This window comes from Bombus affinis, chromosome 2 (assembly GCF_024516045.1).
Source record: "Bombus affinis isolate iyBomAffi1 chromosome 2, iyBomAffi1.2, whole genome shotgun sequence".
NCBI classification, from domain to species: domain Eukaryota; kingdom Metazoa; phylum Arthropoda; class Insecta; order Hymenoptera; family Apidae; genus Bombus; species Bombus affinis.
Window position 1 is genome coordinate 18,397,207 of NC_066345.1, and position 20,367 is coordinate 18,417,573.

General features: G+C 39.2%; 1 protein-coding gene across 3 annotated transcripts in view; it reads right to left on the bottom strand.

Moving 5' to 3' along the window:
- Positions 1 to 20,367, bottom strand: part of LOC126928801 (tyrosine-protein kinase Drl-like) — a 102,646-nt gene that overhangs the window by 63,731 nt on the left and 18,548 nt on the right. For 2 of the 3 annotated variants that reach the window (XM_050744611.1, XM_050744613.1), the window contains one exon: positions 3,206 to 3,333. The exons of the other annotated variant lie outside the window; for it this stretch is intronic. In XM_050744611.1, the coding sequence (XP_050600568.1) occupies positions 3,206 to 3,333 (128 nt within the window). The remainder of the gene's footprint in view (positions 1 to 3,205; positions 3,334 to 20,367) is intronic. 3 annotated transcript variants of the gene reach the window in all.

Genomic DNA, 20,367 nt, shown 5'->3' on the forward strand with positions numbered 1-20,367 from the left:
AAATTCAAAATTCAAAATTTAAAATTTGAAATTCGAAATTCAAAATTCAAAATTCGAAATTCGAAGATTCGGAAAATTTTGCGCTAACGTTACTGTTATTTTAATAAGATATCGTTCCAATCCGAGATAATATTCATAAAGCGTCTGTCTCCTGTTTATGACCAATATGTAATAATTCGACGTATCATCCGTATCTATTCGATCGTAACGTGTAGACTTATGATTAATTTCAGATTTAGCATTGTGGAGGTAAGTATGGTAGCGATAAAAAGATAGTTGTTTTGTTATATAATCGATCAATATTGTATCGATGTGTACATCGCAACATTCTAATCAATATCGTAGAAATACGGGGGAAATATTTGCTCTGTTATTAAATATGTTCGAATACGTGTAACCGCATTTTATTTATAGATTACCAACTTTTTCCTCCACGTAACCGCCGCTATGCCTTTGTTTCCGAGATATTCGAAGAAAACTTCATTTTTTTTTAGTTTCCGTTACGCTTAATTCCGGCATACAGGTGACCAACATTTTTATATATTCCAATTTAGTCTTAACTCATCGATGCTGATCATCTTTGATATAAATAAAAAAAAAGATAAATCAATGGGTTATACGTTGGGTTAAATTAATACCCGGTCACCGCTTCGTGAGGCGGTCGGTAAAGTTAGCACGACCTCATTTTTATTTCATGCGATTTTCCGAATGTATCGTAGATTCGATTACTATCATTTATAAATATATAGCTGAAAAATTAACATCGTGCGTGATTATCGTTAAGATACGCGTGGAGGATATGTATACATATCTGCTGATTCTAGTTACGCTGGTATATACGTGACGAACAGTCAAACAAGACATAGCGCAACATTTCGTATATCAATAGATTCATTGAAAATTATCTCACGCTAGTGCTGCTGGACGGCTACTGTCTACTCCAGAATGAATAAACAGCAGCGTTATGCCGAGTGTATCGCTGAATTTTTATTTCAACGATATTATCACTGAAGTGTTTCCGATTAATGAATAACAATATATTATAAAACTTTATATAAATGTTATTTTTTTATCCAGTATCTGAACCGAATTTACGTGGCCCAAATTTAAAACCGAATTTGAAATATCTCGAAAATTAAAGTCAGGCGATAGTGGCACGTACAGGGAAAAGTTACTCGGAATATCGTCCTCTGAAATATATAGGATCAGATTTCATTAAAAACTTCGTATTATCTATAGTCAACGGTCTCCACTCTATAGACAGTTATTGGTCGAAAAGAATTCGTTGAAGTATTAATCGTAACATGGACGTTAATTAATAGAAACTATTTTTGTTAGCATTATCAAAGCGTTGCCTTCGCTCTTCAACTTGTTTCACAAAATAAGTTATATTTCGTAAGTTCCCCGATGAAACAATAATTTAATTTCTACCAAAGCCGCCCATTACACCAGTCCGCTTATTAAAACACAACGTTTGAAATGAAAACTGCCAGGTAAACACTGGCAAAGGCGTCATCAACGAGGCGATAATCGTCCAACGATTATACGATTCCTATCGTTCGTATAATTGCCTCCTTCATGGAACACGCAACTCCGCGCGGTTAAACAACATCCTGATCAATTAGCATTAATAAGGGCTGCCAACCCGTCTTCGACATTCAAGACGCTAAACCAACAATTACGTCCGGCAATAAAGTCGAGCAACCCCTCGTCAGAAATTAATACGGAATTCACGAGAACCGAACCGCGTAACGATAAGCACGTAGCGTAGGCCCGATTTCCTTGACGTTTAGCGTTCCACGACACAGGGGGTAAGAAAGCAAGGAACGAGAGGAGAGGAGAGGAGAGTAGAGGAGGAGGAAGGTGGAAAGGGAGAGCGCACGACTTTCCGCGTTTTCCTCGATGCTGTTCGTTTCAGAGGGTTTCAGAGGGTTTCGACGGCGCGTTCGGTTTCCTTGGTGACCGAAGGGAATGCAAAACTGAACCGCACGGTTTGTATCAGCCACCCTTTCTCCCACTCCCCTCGAATACTGCCTGTTTGTATTTCATATTGATAGAGTATTGATACAGCCCTCGTGTAGCCCCTCCACTCGACAAACTCACCCCTTCTCTCTTCACCCCTCTGTGAACCATCGTGACGAACCGTTACTACCGGTCCCGGGAACGTAAACGAGCATGCCGTGAGTTACCATTTCGACCGAGTCACGTGTTTACTTTGTTCCGCATTGTTGCACCTAGCTAATGACCGGTGCGAGCATTTTCCTCGGCTGTGCTGGGCTACGTGTACCGTTATGCGTGTCTCTAGTCGTATCCTGAAAGGCAGTTATAACCTGCACCCACGATGGATGGATCTCTTTTAGCGAATAAAGCAAGAGGACCGAGATAAAGCACGAGTGCGCGAGAGGAAGTGGATGAGAAACGGGATACGAGAGAAAGGGTCGCGCGTTAAAACGAATGTGGCGAACTGTCCAAGTCTAGACTCTGGACACACCTAAATATCCTAGTTACCTTTGGACTAACGAAAATTTAGTCCGGTACATTTGGAACGAAAAGCACAGAGAGAAAGAGAGAATTTTATATACGTAGCTTAAGAGATAAACAATGATCGTTACGTACGTCTATTCGCGATCGTAGTACATTAGCAGACACGTTTAATATGCGATAAACGTCCAGAAGAATAAAAATATTAAAAACGGTTGCTAGATATCGAAGTAATATAAATAGAACGGTTTTCAGATAATAATGTTCTAAATAATTTGTTAGTAATTGTTATATACTTTGCGTTCGCTACGTCTACTTAGAAAGTGAACGTCGATCAATATGATTAAAAGAACGAATTTTAATAAAGAATTACTTTACCTAGTAAATGATAAAACAAATATTATGCCTCGGATATTTTTACATTTCTGCATCTTTAAATCTTCCATAAGCGCATGAAAATCAGCAGCCTACTCGCGATAAAGCGACTTGTAATTTTAAAAGAGTAATAACCGCAATTTTCCCAACGTAAGAAATTACGGTGCGGAGATATTTTATTTATCTTGAAAATGGCATCACGTTATTATCCGCATTGCGAATCTTGTTCGTAAAACGGATATTAGTCTATGTCAACTTTCGGATACGATTTCATGCGTTCGTTCAAAGATCCATGCAAACGTAATACATCGATACAATCCATCGATATAATTATTATCGATATACATACTGGATGTCCGGCAAGACTCTGCCAAGTGAATTCGAGATCCGCGATGTATGCAGGAACAGGCACAACGAAATTCATCGCATACGTATTAACCACTCCTTCCCTGACGTAGTATAACTCAGCTTCGAGCCCTGAAAGCAAAACAGCAACGCATATCGATCGGTTGATCAATTATGAAGAGGCAATACCAACCACACACCAACGATAGAGCGAAAGTTTCCGTTCAAAGTACATTCGTCTCCGTGAATCGACCGATCATAAGACACGTGTAAACCTCCCCTTGCCGAGGACATTGACCAGAATACCGTTTAAAATATACCTCCTATACACGAAGCAAGTTATAAGTACGAGGGAGAACGTTATCAATTTTATAAGTTGTAATAAATTTTAGTTTAAATTGCTTTCCTAGCTTTGTTAAAGTTTTAGGGCTATCTTATTTTCGTTGTATGTACGTTCGGTGTAGATGCGAAACACCTTTTCTTGCAAGTTCGCGTTTCACCACTTAATATCATCTCTGTTTAATTTTACATTACCAATTTTTATGAAAAAGCGGAGAAATTTTTAGTAACGTGTATAATATATCGAAGGCTAATAAGATTTGTGACAGAAGTATAATATTATAGAAACTCATTGTCGAAGTTTCACGAATAATCGAAATATTTGTATGTGTAACTGAAAAACTAGCGTTGTTTGTATTCTATAGAAGTAATTTACAGGGAAGTGTGATAATAACGAGATTATTAACTTTAAGGAACCAGTTAACTCCTAAAAACGGTTGATTTTGAAACATATGCCATTATATTCGTCTTACCTAACATAAATTCGTCGTATGCGTTGATAAGGAAATACGAGGCGTGTGTCATGATTAGATAAATGACGTTAGATCATCTTAAGTAGGTTAACGTAAGACGCGACTAGAACAGGACTGGTAATCCGGCACTGTTCTGCGTCCTCCTGCCAGAGGACGCGGGGTCCTACGAAGGTTTCTTCCACGCGTAAAAAAGAAACAAGAAAAAAAGAAGAAAAAAGAGAGCAGAGCTAGTACGAAGACGTATACAGTCTGAGTCGTGTAATTTTACCTTATATTCTCTTATTGAACAGTTTACTCGCCTTAAGCGATAAGGTTTGATCTTGAAAGCCATCCTTATAAAAAAAACCCCTACAAATATTTCACTTATTAACGTGTTATCGCCCACCTAGAAATACACGTAAAATACAAATCACAAGTTTATTATTTCAAGACCATCGCGATTACCGATAAAATACGATTTCGTACCCAAAGCTCGTACAAGCCGAAAGTATTAAACTAATGGCTTCCCGGTATCCATGAAACACGCGTAGTACGAACGTTAATTACAAGGTGTCGTCTAAAAGGCTGTAACAAATCACCCGTAGTTCTGCTATCCAGCCAAGTATAATCTAACACCGTGACGTGTAATTACACGACAAGGGTAAATAATCCATTCAAAAGTTGCGCAGCTCAATTTTCAGTTTCTGAGCGGTAATTATCCAGGCAGAATACCGAGTTACATTTAATCTACGTCTCATTTTATCTCTAAGCCGCGGCAACAACGATCCTGGGCGCTCGAGAGGATTCCAACCCGCGTCCTTGACACTATCGCTTCGCAAACAATCCGCTCCTGGTAGAAACTTATCCAGCGATTACCGTCGCTACGTTTGCCACGCGATAAGATCGTATCTCCAGGATATACACTGCGAAATAACCGTGGGTACTTCACAGACGGATTTTGTAACGCGAATCCACCCGAATCCATCCTCTTCTTCTCTCGGTGTTCCACGTTTTTATTTTCTTTTTTTCCTTTTTCCTTTTTTTTTTTCGATTCTCCCGTTCGCCGCGCGTCTTCTGGATTCTGGATCGCGATCTACGAATTCCTGAAGGAAAGCTGGATCGTGCACACGTTTCCCGTCTCGTTCACGGAAAATCTCGTAGACAGAATAGATACACGACGATCTGAATTTCCTCCGGCGATCGGTACGTCATCCGTCTGGCTTCACGTACGACTAAGCAATTCGATATCACGCTCGCGACAAGCCCTTTCGAATAAGTATGCATCTCTATTCGTATACACGCGTACGTGTTCGCACATTGCTGCGCTCATAGGAGAAAAAGGTGAGCGATAAGATACCTTTAAGAGTAGGAAATATTCTGGATCTGGAATACGTGTGCATTCTCGGGGAGAAAGGGATGGACGAAGGAGAAAAACGATTCTAAAATCTGGTCGATGTAAAGCACGTCCCGAATGGACTGTCTTTTCGTAGAATATGAATCAGATGATATTTCTCAGTGAACAGTGTTATCGGATACGCTCCCCGCGGGAATAATTTTAAGCAGTTTAAACGACAGGATTTACGTTGAGTGCAACGATTTATATCGAGCTTACGATACGAATGCAGTTACGAGTCCAGTTTCGAGATTAGCTTTGAAATGTAGGGTTTTGATAAAGTTACTTTTATATATTACTTTTTTAAGTATTCCTTTAACTATTACTTTTTTAAGTATTTTAAGTATTTTAAGTATTCCTGTCTTTCCTTGCCCCGTCTAGAACACGAAGAATACTCTCGAATTTTCAGATCGTTGTTTCCTATGTCCGTCGCATTCTCAATAGCCGAGAGTATCATGAACGCGAGTATTATTAGCGACGCGTTAACGGCCGAGGATCGCTCGAAAGAACTTTCGCGATCCTTACCTAATTGTTCATGTTCGTCCAAGTCTAGGTATCGATTATCCTGCTTCCACCAACGGCTACTACAACGGTACTACACGAGTGATACCCAGCGAACACGCTGACTGGATTTTTCTCGTGTTCGGTGAAAACCAGTCAGGCTGCATGTTTTCGGGAGATTTTCGCTCGGAGCTTGTGAGCTCGGTCGAGTCCGACAAGGCTAGTCTTCTATAACTTTTCCATTGGACATATCTCAACAATCACGTTTATGCAGTCGAATATCGGCGAATAGTCAGTCTGGATAGAGCTTTACATTCGTAAAACGTGTCTCAGCGATCAGAGTGAATAATTCGTTTGTCTCCGAGCAGACGTAAAGCAAAAATCATTTGTTCTTCCGTCGGTCGGTTGAGCGTGGATTTCGTTCGAGGATATAAATTGTTCGTATTGTCTCGGCATTTAGCGATAGCAAATCGCGCGTTCATTGATTCGTGAACCTTGTCTCAGCAGATGGAAATAGGAAGCGTTCGGTGCTCTCGCGAATAAGTTACTCAAGGTTAACACGGCGGGTAATAGGTGCAGTGTTATCGTTATCGGCCACACGCATACACATACACACCATAGCTCTTAGGTAACTGTTCTACTTAAATGATCAGCTATTTCTCAGCTACTTACCTATAGGGTGCCGAGAAATTGTCGCGTCTGATGATCGTTGTGTCATCCAGGCACAAAGTGCTGCAGGAAGCGACTTAAACTACAAAATTGTAGACTGTGTCGCGAGTAAACTACTGGTTCGTTAGGAATGAATTGTATTGTATAGGGTGATGATTTGACAGGCTTGGAGGTGCTAATTTGTGGAGTAACACGCAGCGTCGTGACTTTGCGAATTCTGGATCGTAGAATTATTCTGTACCGCAACAATTAGATATCGATAATACATCTTTAATCAAACGTGGGAATTAAACTTTTAGTTTTTACGCGGAATTTGATGGTACAGATAATACATAGAATGCACATAAATACGCGAAAATATTTACAATGTCCAAGTCCTATTTTTTAAATTATATTCGTAAAAATATGAACTCGCATAAACATTCGCTGTCTACCGCTACCGAACGATGAATGTTAGAAATTGCTCGATGGAAAAATATACGTAGAGAAATACATTTGACAAGCTGAAACAACTTTAAGCGAAGAAATTGTATATCTTTCAATTACGTACGATACTTCCTACAAACTGCGTTCGAATTTATTTTATATACTCTCTTTTCCTTTAAAACGATCGTTCATAATATCTTTCTATTCCTATTAAAATATTAATTTATTACTACCGAATATACTATTGTAATAGTATGGTCGATTGTTTGTTACAGATCTAAGAGTAGGTCTGACTTTAAACAGACTGTTACTACTGCCGTTTCTTCGAAAAGATCACGTTTCATATCCTGCACGTAGTAAATCTAGCTCTGAAGTTTCCGAATCGATATTTCAAGAAGAAAACTTGAAAGAAAGTAACGTTATCTTACAAAAACCTTCATAATGTTCCGTGATTTATTGCAGAACGTGAAAACGTAACACGAATGAAGAAAATATCGAACGGAATGGTATATATGTATGCGATATATACAAGATACAACATTCATCGGATACAAGGTGAATGTAGAGGATAATACAATTAATATAACTATTTTAGGAACAACTTCCAAAAAATACATTTGTACAGAAAAATATTTAAGAAATTTTAATTACGCGTAATTTTCGATAGTTTGAACTTTGAATATAGGCACACGTGTAGGTTATCGTTATTCTTTATTTTTTAAAATAAGATCGTTTCTCGTGTGTGTTATATAAAGGTAGTGCGTATATCTTAAATTTAATGCATATACCTGTTAAAATGATCCGATCGAAATCTTCGTAATCTTCATCGAAAAGCTGTACTCCATTAAATTTCGAGCACCACGCTCAATGTATCGTATAACTTGAAACGAGTCGTATTTATAACGCGGTATTCGATATAATTAGCTTTACATTTTCCGGATATACGAGTACAGCGATTTCGCACTAATATTTATTAGTGAGCAGATTTAAGGCGGCACAGTCGAAGGTAAACGTAATAAGAGGATTAAATAACTTTCTACTTCGTGATGCGTCACTTGGTAACAGAAAGACCAACATTGAGATTCCAGGAGAAACCGATGTGACAGTTTGTCGAATATTAAACCGCATCGAGCATCGAGTTGGTCGAATTAATCTGCTAGCGTTTCCATTTCATCCTGACGTATTCGACGATGAATTTTGTTATTTGCAGAATCGGCACAGCACCGTTCGCATCCAACCATTCCTAAAGTAATCGTTATTTCTGATATTTACACTTCCAACGTTCACATACGATTACGTGCCTAAATCGATGATCGATATATTCGGCTATTGAGAACGCGATAGACATAGAAAACGAAAAGCCATTGTTGAACAACGCAACGCACCGTACACGACACAGCAAATCGATTCACAGACGTTTTATTCGAACGCTGTTTGTATTGCACGACGAGACAAACGAGGCCTCATAAAAGAAGTTTGCCGTGATCGAAGCTTAAATCTTGGCACACGCGAGATGTCTGAATTTTATAATTTCATTTAGCCTCGAGCGGATTTTACACGACCAAAGTAGCCGCGCCTCGAGATACGCTCGATGCAAAATCGTCGACATATTTACACGTCAGTTTATCAGCTGGATCTGTCCGGAAATACCTGCAGGAATGCAGCACGCGTAAAAGTAAGAACAGGGGTTGGTGCACGTACAGATGCAACGGTGGCGCGAAAGCCAGTTGGGGGAAAAATGTGTGATTGCGTGGCACTGTTCCAGCACCGTGGAACGCGACACCACGTACACCAAAGGGATGCGAAGATTAGCGATGGGATCAAGTTCGATACGTCGAATCCGAATCAAATCCAATGCTTCTTACATATTTCTAAGAAAATGGAAAATTGAAAATGCGAAATAGCACTGAATTGCACGCGTACGAATGTACGATATGAAAAAATACACAAAATATCCATGGTGTATAGTGCTTTTTAAAATACTTGGTAAGTAAAACAATTTTCTACCGGGACTCTACTACTATTTTAATTATATCCCCATTAATTTTATACATATATATATATATAAATATGAATTATTCGATGTATCTACCAAGTATTCGATCTTCGTAACCTGTTTCCGAACTCCGAACGTCACAGTGGGTACTTGCAAGTTTCGAAAATTTGCTTACAAGTACCTCGATACTAAAAGAGTCATAAGAATCTGAAAAGCGGTACATATTCTAGTGGATATAGTCGATTATTGAACGAGGCTATAGAATTGGATAATGCGTGAAAATTTAGTGGCTTTCGATGATGCCAAGAGAAATGATTTTAAGAGAAATCTCTTTTTCGAAATGCTTATACAAGTTCGATTACCTAGACGGCCAATGTTTGAACCTACCTGCGACGTACTTGAGCCCATCGCTAGCGAGGATGTGTTCGTGCGGCCAAGAAAATATTTCAAAAAGATATATCTTAGGTGATCCCTCGAGGAACACGTGCAGCTAACTCAGGTGGATTAAGTTCCACAATGGCGGCTTCGAGCGAGCAACAAATGGACACAATCAAGCCCCGGTCCTCTTATGAAACGTTCGCTCGCGTTAAGTTACCGAGATTATGGCAACTTCTTGTTCAACCTTCCATTCGTATGCTTTTATCTTGGAAGGATCCGTTTGTCTTTGCCAGGAATAAGAATTGGCCGTTGCGAGAGTAGCGCGGCGCCTGAGCAGCTTAATAGAGATGGGGTGGATGTTCTTATCTGGTAAGATTAGCAGACAAAGTAAGATTGCACCCTCGTCATCGTAATTGGTTGCCGTAGTAGAGATATCCACTAACCAGGATTACCACTAATTACCGTGCGTTGTGTGTGATTAGTTACTAGTTTAACGATACCTTTAATTAATGATTGTTAAAAATAACTCGCACAGTAATTAATTCTAGATCGAAAATATACGTATACATACATAATTTTCAAACACATCCGTGATGGATTTATCTATTAACTAATGTATATTCTCGAATTACTTTTTGCTTTTGTAGAATGTTCGCGTAACTTCTTTCCAGCGACTTTCAATAACGTTCAAATACAGCAAACGTGCAGAGAAACGATCGCCAACATTTTTCCCACAACTGTATACGTTGATACATCGCGGAACTGTAAATGATGCGATAAGTTTGTTTATTGCTCTGCTATTTAGTATATTTATAAAACACATAAACGCTTGCGAACATTCTGCGCGATTTGATAAACGTAGTGATCCAAATCCAAAGTAAACGAGTGAATGCAGATAGATGCATTCGATATGATTGCAGAAATACAAAGATTTAAAAGCGTGAAAACAGTGATTAAACGGTACGAGAAGTGAATACAAAACAGCTCGTTTCAATTCTATTATAGTAAGACGGTTTCCTTTCTTTGGATCTGTTTAGTAATTGAATTCGTAAGTTCACCGGTTACCTCATAAATCAGCCGCTACGATAGAGCTCATTATTCCTTACGAACCGACACTCTGCGCCCCCCCCCCGCGTTTGATCACCGATTCGATAATTGCTTGCTTCTACTTGTACCAAAAATAACTCGAGCAATAACATTTTCCTTACACTCTCTTTACGCTGATCATGCGTAAATATTATATCAATTCCGATTTGTAACTTTATAACTGTAGAAATGCAAAAAACAAAGCGCAAAGGATTGATCGTATACGATGCACATTGCACATTGTTGCAAATAAGAAACTCTATCTTTTGATACATTATTTTGGTATCAAAGAGAGAAATTTTTAAGCCGTCTATCTACAGGGTTTTCCGTGGCGCGTCTTTGTTCTCCGATGTAATAGTATCGGAGTCAAATCCATCAAACGCAAGTTTTACGCAAATTCCTCGCAAGTACGTACCGATCGGGTTTCAGAGTGGGTCACGAAGCGATCTATCAATTTGGGTCCGAGATCGCGAAAGGAAAAATGCGGAAAAACGGTGGCCGTGTTCTCCTCCCGCGGGACTCGAGACGGCATATGGGCAAGAGGGTAGGAAACAAGAAGATAGGTTATGGGTTCGGGGAGGCGTCGATGGCTGCCTCTTCTGCCAGTGCTAAGTAGAAAATCATGTCTGCCGTATGAACAGGCAGCCACTACTGGCACTCACTGTGGACTACTAATGTCGAGGGAGTGGATGCATCTTAAATGCTCAGACCGAGTTAGACGATCCCGATGCATTTGGCAAAGTTACATCAAGGTAACGCCAACACCAATAGTTTAATTCGAATTAGCAATTCTGGTTGACGCTGCTCCATGGTTGAAACATTCCGAAGTATTACCGCGTATTACTTAGGTTCATATCGATATTCTTTCTCATACTGTTTCTTGTTTTCGAAATTGCAAGTACGTTAGAACTTACTACCTAATTTCGACTGATTGCGTTTATTTCAGTTTGACACAAACTCGTTGTTATCATTATCCTCATCTCATATTACCATACATCTTAAATACTACTTTCGGATTGTAATACTAACGTCTCTTTAACGCTTCCTGACACCATGACAGCATCAAAGTTTCAATGCGTTATTAAATTACACGATATTCGAGGGAACATATTTTCTCATATTAATATCATCACAAATATAAACGAAGCCACAACTAATCTTCCATCGTGTTTAATATATTACAGAAAGATTTATACAATTTTTGATAAGTGGTTTCATTGCTCGTTTCATCTCTGCTATTTTTAAGCAGCGTTTTGCCAATTTGCATTTCACGTAAAATATCAGCTTAGGTTACGAAACATTTGATATAAATTTCAATTGAAATTTCGTTGTACAAGAGATACTGGAAATCTGATTCTGGCAATGCACAGTGTGTTAAATTAAATCAGCGCAGCATACAGATCGACGTTACATCGCAGCCTGATGCAACGTCAAAATGAGTTTGAAACGTACGGATATGACTACATGTACATTCGCGTGGCGCCTGTCTTTACGAACACTACACGTTGCATTAATTTAATGGAAACGCACATGTATCTTACACGATCTACGTAAAATTATGTTACACTGTATAACGTGTACGTATAAATTGACGCTTCGTTCGAATTGATAGTTGTAATGGTTCTTACAGAGCCTTATTCTTTCCTTTGTATTTACAGAACGAATAAAAATTTCATAACAATTTACCTGTTTAATTAGGAAATGCATTACTACTACCTTCTATTTGCCAGAGGACTGTCTTCAGAAAGTGCCTCGATTCTTCTTTCGAACTGGCTGCATGTATATTCGCTGCGTTCGGATTTTCAATTGTCTTTTTACTGTTGTACTAGATATACAACAAAGCTCTCCTTTCGGAAAACTTGGCTTCCGATATTTATCTGGCAAGCATTAACACATTTTCGAATACACGATTTTGCCCTATATCGAATTTCAATTAAATAAAATTCCTTTCGTAATAAGCAAATAAAATTTATCATGTTATTTCTCCGCATCGTATCGGTACTTTCAAATTGCAGCGTATAATATTCCAGCTGGTAGGTACGATACGTGGCAGTCACAGAAGACACTCGCAAACAGTCCACAGATTAAAATACATAATTTAGCCAGCGATTAAAACCGTATTCATATTCAACTAAGACAACTAATCAAGCAAGACGTTAAGTCCTATTTCTTTTTTTTTTTTTTTTATTAATTTGCCCCTATTCGTACAGCAAAGAAAATCTATTGGTAAACGAAATAAAATTAAACCACCTAAAAATTGCTGAAATAAACGATGAATACATTTTTTTATTTTCTGAATATATATTTCAGGAAATATACATACGCGTAGATACTTAATATGTCTGAACGATAAATTAACATCAGTTAATAAAGTACATAGCCGTATCCGTTTCTGTTTCGTGGGATGCAAAGCAATCAAAAGGACGGGTAAACACCTTTACATTTTGGCGTGTATTCGAAAAGCGAAAGCGGAAAGCGGTTCAAGCCGGGTCAGGAGCCAAGGTAAACACATTAAGGACACAACATCCTTGGTAGGAAACGTATCTCGGCCAATAGGGGAGCTCGATGCGATACGCTCGATTACGACGGAAATTCGAAGCGTCTTGAGAATCGAGGGTGAAAAAATCTACGGAGGGTTTAGCACAGTCGCAGTGTCCCGGAATTAATCTAGCCTCTGTAAATTCTGTTTCCTTTCCGGTAGTTCCCTTCTGTTTATCCATTCGTAAGTGGAGACAATCGTTTCCATCGATAGCAACGGGGGATCAAAACATTACGTTCTCCGTGTGTTTGTACGAAAATCTCGGAGAAGATTGTCGATAAAGGAAAATGGTCAATTTCGGCCGAAAGAAAATTAACTAGATCGTAGCATTTACGCAGGATTTATAAGAACAAATTATTGCCTTACTAGAAAATACAAATATTATGTCGATAAATGTACATTTACTTTTTTTTTTTTAATAGAACAAAGTTCTTAATTTTAAAAAGTTGCAGCGCATCGTGCAGTCGCCGACGATAGGGTGTAATTAAAAATTGAATAAAATGAAAAATTTTCGAAATGTAAAGGGTTAAAAAATATCAATACAAAAGTTTATAAGGATGTTTAAAAGAAATAGGAAAAAATAAATTGTAAGATTGGTTATTTCTATTTCGCTTAAATATAACTGATATGTATATAACTCTGGGACGGAGCTTTCTAAAACGTTATCTCTGTCGTCAGTAAGATAATGTATTCCTTTCCTCTTATAATGCGACCAATCGGTGCACTGAGAAGCCTCGAGGTTCGATATACACTGCTCTTGTTCGCAGACATTTATGCGATCGCGAGCCGTGATCTCGAAACTTTTCCGGAATTCCTCGATTCGCTCAACGACGATCGACAACGGGCGAAAAGTTTCGTTGATTCGATGAAATTTAGTTACAGCAGGCAAAGTTTCGAGAAAACTATCGGAGTTTCCGTAACTGTTCGCCGTTACATTTTCATGAGTCAACGAAACTCCTCGTCGCGTGTAATCGATAGATGTTAATTTCATTCCGGCCGATTCTGGAAAATTTCGTTATCGCGGCAATCGCTGGAACAGCAGGAGTTTGGTCGTTTATCTTGTTATGGTTGTCAACTTCGTTTTCGACAACGAGCAAGTTCTCTGCGCGGTATGCACAGGTTCCTGCGTTACATAGCATCGTTATCGAATTTGTGGAAAATCAAACGTGTCAAAAGATGTTGATAGTTAATATCGGTAGTACTTTTAGCTCGCAGTTAATATGAGTCAGTGGTTTACGCGTCGATAAATTTCTCCGAGTATCAGTTTTCAAGCGATACACGTTCAATAAGCAATTAAAAATAGGGAAACGAATAAACGCGTAATTTGCCTAAACATTTTTCGATTCTGCACTAATGACTCGTTATCTCCTTCGTCGTTATTTCCTTGACGTTAAAAAATATTCAGTTTCGATAAAATATAAAGAAAAAAGCGTTATTGAATTTTCATTTTACTTCTATGTTAAAGGTTTTCTTAAAACACTGAAATATAAAAAAATTCCGTGAAATTGCCAAGATAGAACGGGATTAAGAGAATTTTATAACACGTAACAGATACTCAACGCGATGTATAACGAGCAGTTTCTCGGGAAACTATCGTAATTCACGGTGATAGAAATCGTTATTATCGATCATATTCGTCAAGTAAAGTACAACAGAACGAGGAAAAGCTAATACGGCATAACGCTAGAGCGTAATAACAATTACGGGTGAAACATGCTTTAATAATTTAGCCCTCAACGACTCACCAACCAAGCTTATTTTATCCGAGTCATTTATCGCGTCGCGATTTACGTTTTCGCGTTTCCACTGGCGTCGAATGGAATTCCAGGGTACTCATTTGTCGTAACTTGGCGCCCAGAGTATGGCGTCACGTTGACTGGTCGAATTTGCAATAAAGAAGATAGATGAAACGCGGGGGATATCACCGACTAATCTTTTACTCCTCCGTTTCTCATCGTTTCCCTCTTTCATTCGTTATTCATTAATGTTCATTTTGTTTCGCTAACTAAGCCACGCATTACGTTACTTCTGAACTTAAGTTATATATATCTTTGCTTTCGAGCGGTAGTCTCCTCGTAGCGGTACCTTAAGAAATCTGTATACACCGTTCGAAACACTGTTCAAGACCGATAAACTAACAGTGCGGCATATCGAACGGTTACAAGGAAAATATATTTCTCTATACGTATACGCAAGTTAAAATTATAATTCGCTAAACTATGATAAACTATGACAAATATCTGTTTCATAAATTATAATAATCGTCATAAATTACCCGATGTAAACGATATCGACGTACGTTTAATTATTTTATCAACATAAATTACCTATCGAGACACCAATTAAATAATCCTTCGTTTTTAACATTTTTTCTCTTTAATAAGATGCAAACAACGTTCTCTCGACAAGAAATGACCTTGAATTTCCGTGCAACGTTAGGTCTACGTTAGGTCCAGAAAATCTATAGCCGTACGGCGCGGTGGCGCGGCAGCGCGGCGTCTCGACGAAGGAGATCCGCGTGCACTCGATATTCTTCTCCGGCGTTATCCCTTCACGAAATTCCTTTAACCCTCCATTATCGCGGCATGATATTTTCATAATCCCCCTCAAACTTTTACGGGCTGGCCGGTCTATTTTGACGTCGAGCGTACTCTCAAAGTGGCCCATTTGGAAGCTTGTATCTACCCTTAACGTCGAACGTAGCCAGAGAGAATCCGAATGAGAACGGTGGGACAAAGATGGAAGATCATTTCAGCAAGCTGGCGTTACTCCTCGCAAATTATCTCGCCAATGAGAGCCCGGAGCATTTGGTCTGAAAATCATCTACGTTCATCCAACATTGGCTCTTGTCTCTCTTCCTCTATCCTTCTCTTTCCTCCTTCTTGTCGCTTTCGCGTTCGAAAGGGTTACACGGCGCAGGCTACAGTTACGTCGGATCGTTTGTGGAAAAAGTGAGAAAAGAAGTGCCGTGAGAAATCGGGCAAACTCGAGGAGACGAGGCTCGGAAAGGAGAGACAAAGGGAGAAAATCGAAGGGAACGAGAGCGAAAGAACAAGCTGCCCTGCCGAAGGGAGAACCATTGTTTCCCCGAGTGGGCCGCAAAAGAGCGTCGTCGAGTTAGAGGGATGTTTGTCTTTAATTAAAATCAGTCACAACCCGTTTCACGTGCTCTGACAATCCTCCCTTTTCTCCAGCGGCCGTCGTTTCAACCCTCTATCTCACTCAGCCACTTACCGGTTTGTCAAGCAGAATTCTTAATATTCAATTATTCCATGCTGCTTTTAATTAGTTGCGCATCCGGCTTTCCGTGTTTAGCTGTTTTCGATTGCGATTCGTTGAAAACCGAACAGATCCTGTGGGACGAGAATTTTCGTAAATAATGCCACGAATCTCTTATGGATTTTAACATCCACTCTTTCGATAGAACAACGAAATATCGTAAAAATGTCTAATAAAGACTCGAAAAAAGATACTCGAATGTATTTCAAAATAACTTTTCGAAACTTGTTTAGCGTCGATAGAGGCAGAAATTAGCACAATTTCTCATATCGTATCGTAATCAGAGTTTTAGGAATTGGAAAATCCGTTCTAACGAAAGAGCTGTAGACGCGACTGTGGCCCTTGCAAAATCGATAACCAACTAAATAACAAATAACGTATGTCAATAGCATGTCAGTAGCAGCATGTCATAAAACACGTAGTTGTTAAACCTTCGGAAAAGAGCATTCCCGTGTAGAAAACCACTCCGCGTGGAGTTGGTGACTCGGGTCGAGGAAATCCGCTTTGTTGCCTATTCTTCACGGTCGCCTTGCATTTGTGAAACATTTCCTGATAAGGGTAGAAGGGGAAGCTAACGAAGGGTAGCATCTTCAGAAACCCGAGTAGAAAAAGATCACGTTTTACTCAACCTCGGAAGAGAAAGGTGGAGCTCGAAGAAACTCGGAGAAGATAGATCGGTCGCATTGACGCGACTCGTATTACGCCTCGTAGATCCTATCTCGTACAATTTTCGTATGAAATAAGTCTACGTCTGAATTGAAATTTGACGACTCAAACTCTTAAATCCCACGCGACGAAGTTTGCATTAATTCTGACTCTTTCCTGTAACAATCCTCTATTACTATTAAGTTATGAAATGAAAAAGTGGTTATTCATCTAAACAGATATTGCGCAATGTGAGCAGTATCGCAAGGATCGACTTATCTCGGTTCAAATCGTAATAATTACGTATTCTCTAAATCTCATAAACGCTCTCTTTCTCATTATTTCAAACGCCCACGATCGTTATATTTGTAACAAAGGCTAAACGACTCTTTTATCGTAGCCACGTTTGATCTATTTTCGGTTGAAGCTCAGTGCCTTGGCGTATTTACAGGCAAGACTATTTAACGGTAACCGATTGTCAGGGACAACAATGAACCAGCATGTTTTATCATACACCTGCGCGCGCGACGAGAAAGGTCCTCCCATATGGAAAATGCGACTCGAGCACAGCGTCGTGCATTAAAGCTGCCTGCAGGCGATGAACGTGACTAATTGAGAAACTTGAGGGAAGCGTTCCACAATAAGGAACCTCCTTTGTAATAGGATTGCTTTCTGTCGTACGTTACTGTTATTTAGCGGCACTAATGTAAGGGAAAATTTCATGGCCCTTCGTGGCTATGAGAATATCGTTGTACTCGTTGAATAGAACACCGAACGAAAGACGGCAACATGCGACAAAGATCTCTTACAAGCGACAACTTGACGATGTTTCGATATTTTATATTCGGGGAACCGCGTGTATCGTCTCAGATTTCTATGCGAAATTTTGAGATATCCATGTTTTTAATTCGTTCTCAATTCGCGCAGCATCGATCCGTTACACTCGAATATCTTTCGCTATAGGAAAGTAACAACTCGAAGCTGTTTCGATGAAGTAGAAAGTAAACTAGAAGTATATAGACTATGTAGAGATTATATATTAAATACCGAGTATATGACAGATTTCGTTCAATACGTAGACGCATATATTCTCATCGGATATATATTCTCTTCGTTATACAGAATATATCGCTGTGCTTACAGATTACCTTTAATTAAAAGGGATCACGTATTTCTAGCATTATTGGATTTTTAATGAAGTATCTAGTACATATAGGATGAATCAGTTTTCTCATAATGAGATGTTTCGTATTATTCTAGAAAAATTGGTTTCAACAGATATATTTTCTCCGTTAATGAGTAATTCGTCAAATGGTTTTCGCAATTCTGCAGCATTCTGTTTTATCAGATTATACAGATACCGCAACTTGCGAATACGAAAAAATAAATGATCAGAAAGCAAGTATCGGTAGCAATTTCTTTACCCTGTGGAAACCACGCACATATGTTTACGTATAAAATGTACCAAGATAAGATTATAATAATAAGTTGGTTCTCGCTTACCACGATGCAGCACACGTATTTTACTTTTAAAGGCTATCGACGAAGAAAATCACGTTGCGCGTTCATAGGCGAAAGTTCGCCGCAGTGCGTTCTTTCTATTTTAAAAATCAGCGAGTCGATCGAATGCTCGAGTGCTTTATTGCGTTAATACCGGAGAACAAATGGAACAGTTATCCTTTGTAAAATAATTTGACCAATTTGTAATTTCAAGTAGAAATTTTGTAGAAAATTCTCTAATTTAATTCTGCGCAAAAGCACGTCGAGAGACTGTCAGAGCGGTATAAGATCGAGACACAGCAAATGGATAAAAAAGCCTTCGATCAAATGCACAACCACCAATTCCGATCGTTACCACTTCTTCTTCGTCATCGTGGAGCGTACGTAGCTGGCTTTCAAGAGTCAGCTACACAACGTACCCAAGCATCAACGAAAACATTCATTAAACCGGTCTCTGCTGTCCTGTTCAAATAACTATGTCGAACCGTCGCGTCGACGAGAAACGAAGAAAACAGTGAAATTCGTTTAAACGTCTCTATAGAAGCAACGTTCGACGACCGATTCGATTGCTCTTCCAACGAACACCGGCCAGATACGAGTGGTTTCGGTAAGTGCAAGTCGTGAAACACAATCAACACGACGACACCGATGCTAGATCGATCCAAGCACAACCGGATGAACAGAAACTCCGATCGCTGGTTAGAAGGAGCGCGTTAACGAGCCTCGTTATTCGAAGGAGGGGAAAAACACGATTGCGGTCCTCGGCCGGCTTAAAAGTGACACACGAAGCGTAATTAGCGACAATTATCGTCGCCCGTGGTTCGTTCGGATTTTCCTGCAACGCGATGATACATCGATTCCACCGGGCTGATCCACTCGCGTATTAAAATCTCCACTCGCGCGTATTCACGGTCTATTAAAGCTCTGACGAGCAACGAAACTAGAAACGAGATCGTATTAACCCTTTTCTCGCGATTCTTTTGTTCGACAGTTTTACGCTTTCTTCGATAGTAGCATCGAACGCGAAACGACGAGGAATTTTTAAGCCGGATTTAGATCAAATATACCGCACTACGTCGCTTCAAGCGTTGAAAAATCGCACGTGATTGTACAAGACGGTGTAAAAATTTGGTTCGTGTTCGCCATTTTTCCATACTACGCAAAGAAAGAAAGAAAGAAAGAAAGATCGTGTAATGTTCAACTAACTAAACCGAATGTCAGCAAACGCGCGGTTCTCTTTCATGTTATAATGTGCATCGAACACGGCAGTACAGTTATATATAACTAGACATTTGACGATACATTTACGGGAAATTTGACCGATAACGATCGTGTAAGAAGTAATAATATATAAAGTAAATCAGAAACATATATAATTCACGACAGAATTATTTACAGGTCAATTTTTTTATTTTATATTTCGTTATTTTAAAAAATATTTCGTTATTTGAAATACGTAGCAGGGTTAAACGACGATACTTGGTGAACGCGTCCATTGCAGATATATCCCACCTAAAACTCAATAACCTCCACGATGTTCCGATATTTCTATCATCCTTTGTTCAGATAGAACGATATTAGAAACGGAACAAGATATTATCCTTGACTAGCGCGAAATAACATACGAAAGGATGCGCGTTTCAAAACCAAACAAATAAAGTGCGAGGGTGAAGCACGAAGGAAAAAGCGAGAACAATTATCAATTTAGCTGGAGGAAATAGCCGTCAATAGGCAACAGACAGAGAGCGGCTTTAGTGAAACCATCTTTGCTTTCTTCTTTTACCTTCCTACTCTTACCGATTCACGTGGAAGAAGAAAGTAAAAGGAAAACGGAAAAATGGTACAAAGAAAGTTGATGGTCGATGGATAAAAAAAACAATGAGGCAGCGGTAAGCGTCCGTACAAAAGCTTCCTTTTTCAGACGGTTCGCTTAGTTCTCGAAACTCGTCGGTGATTACCACGG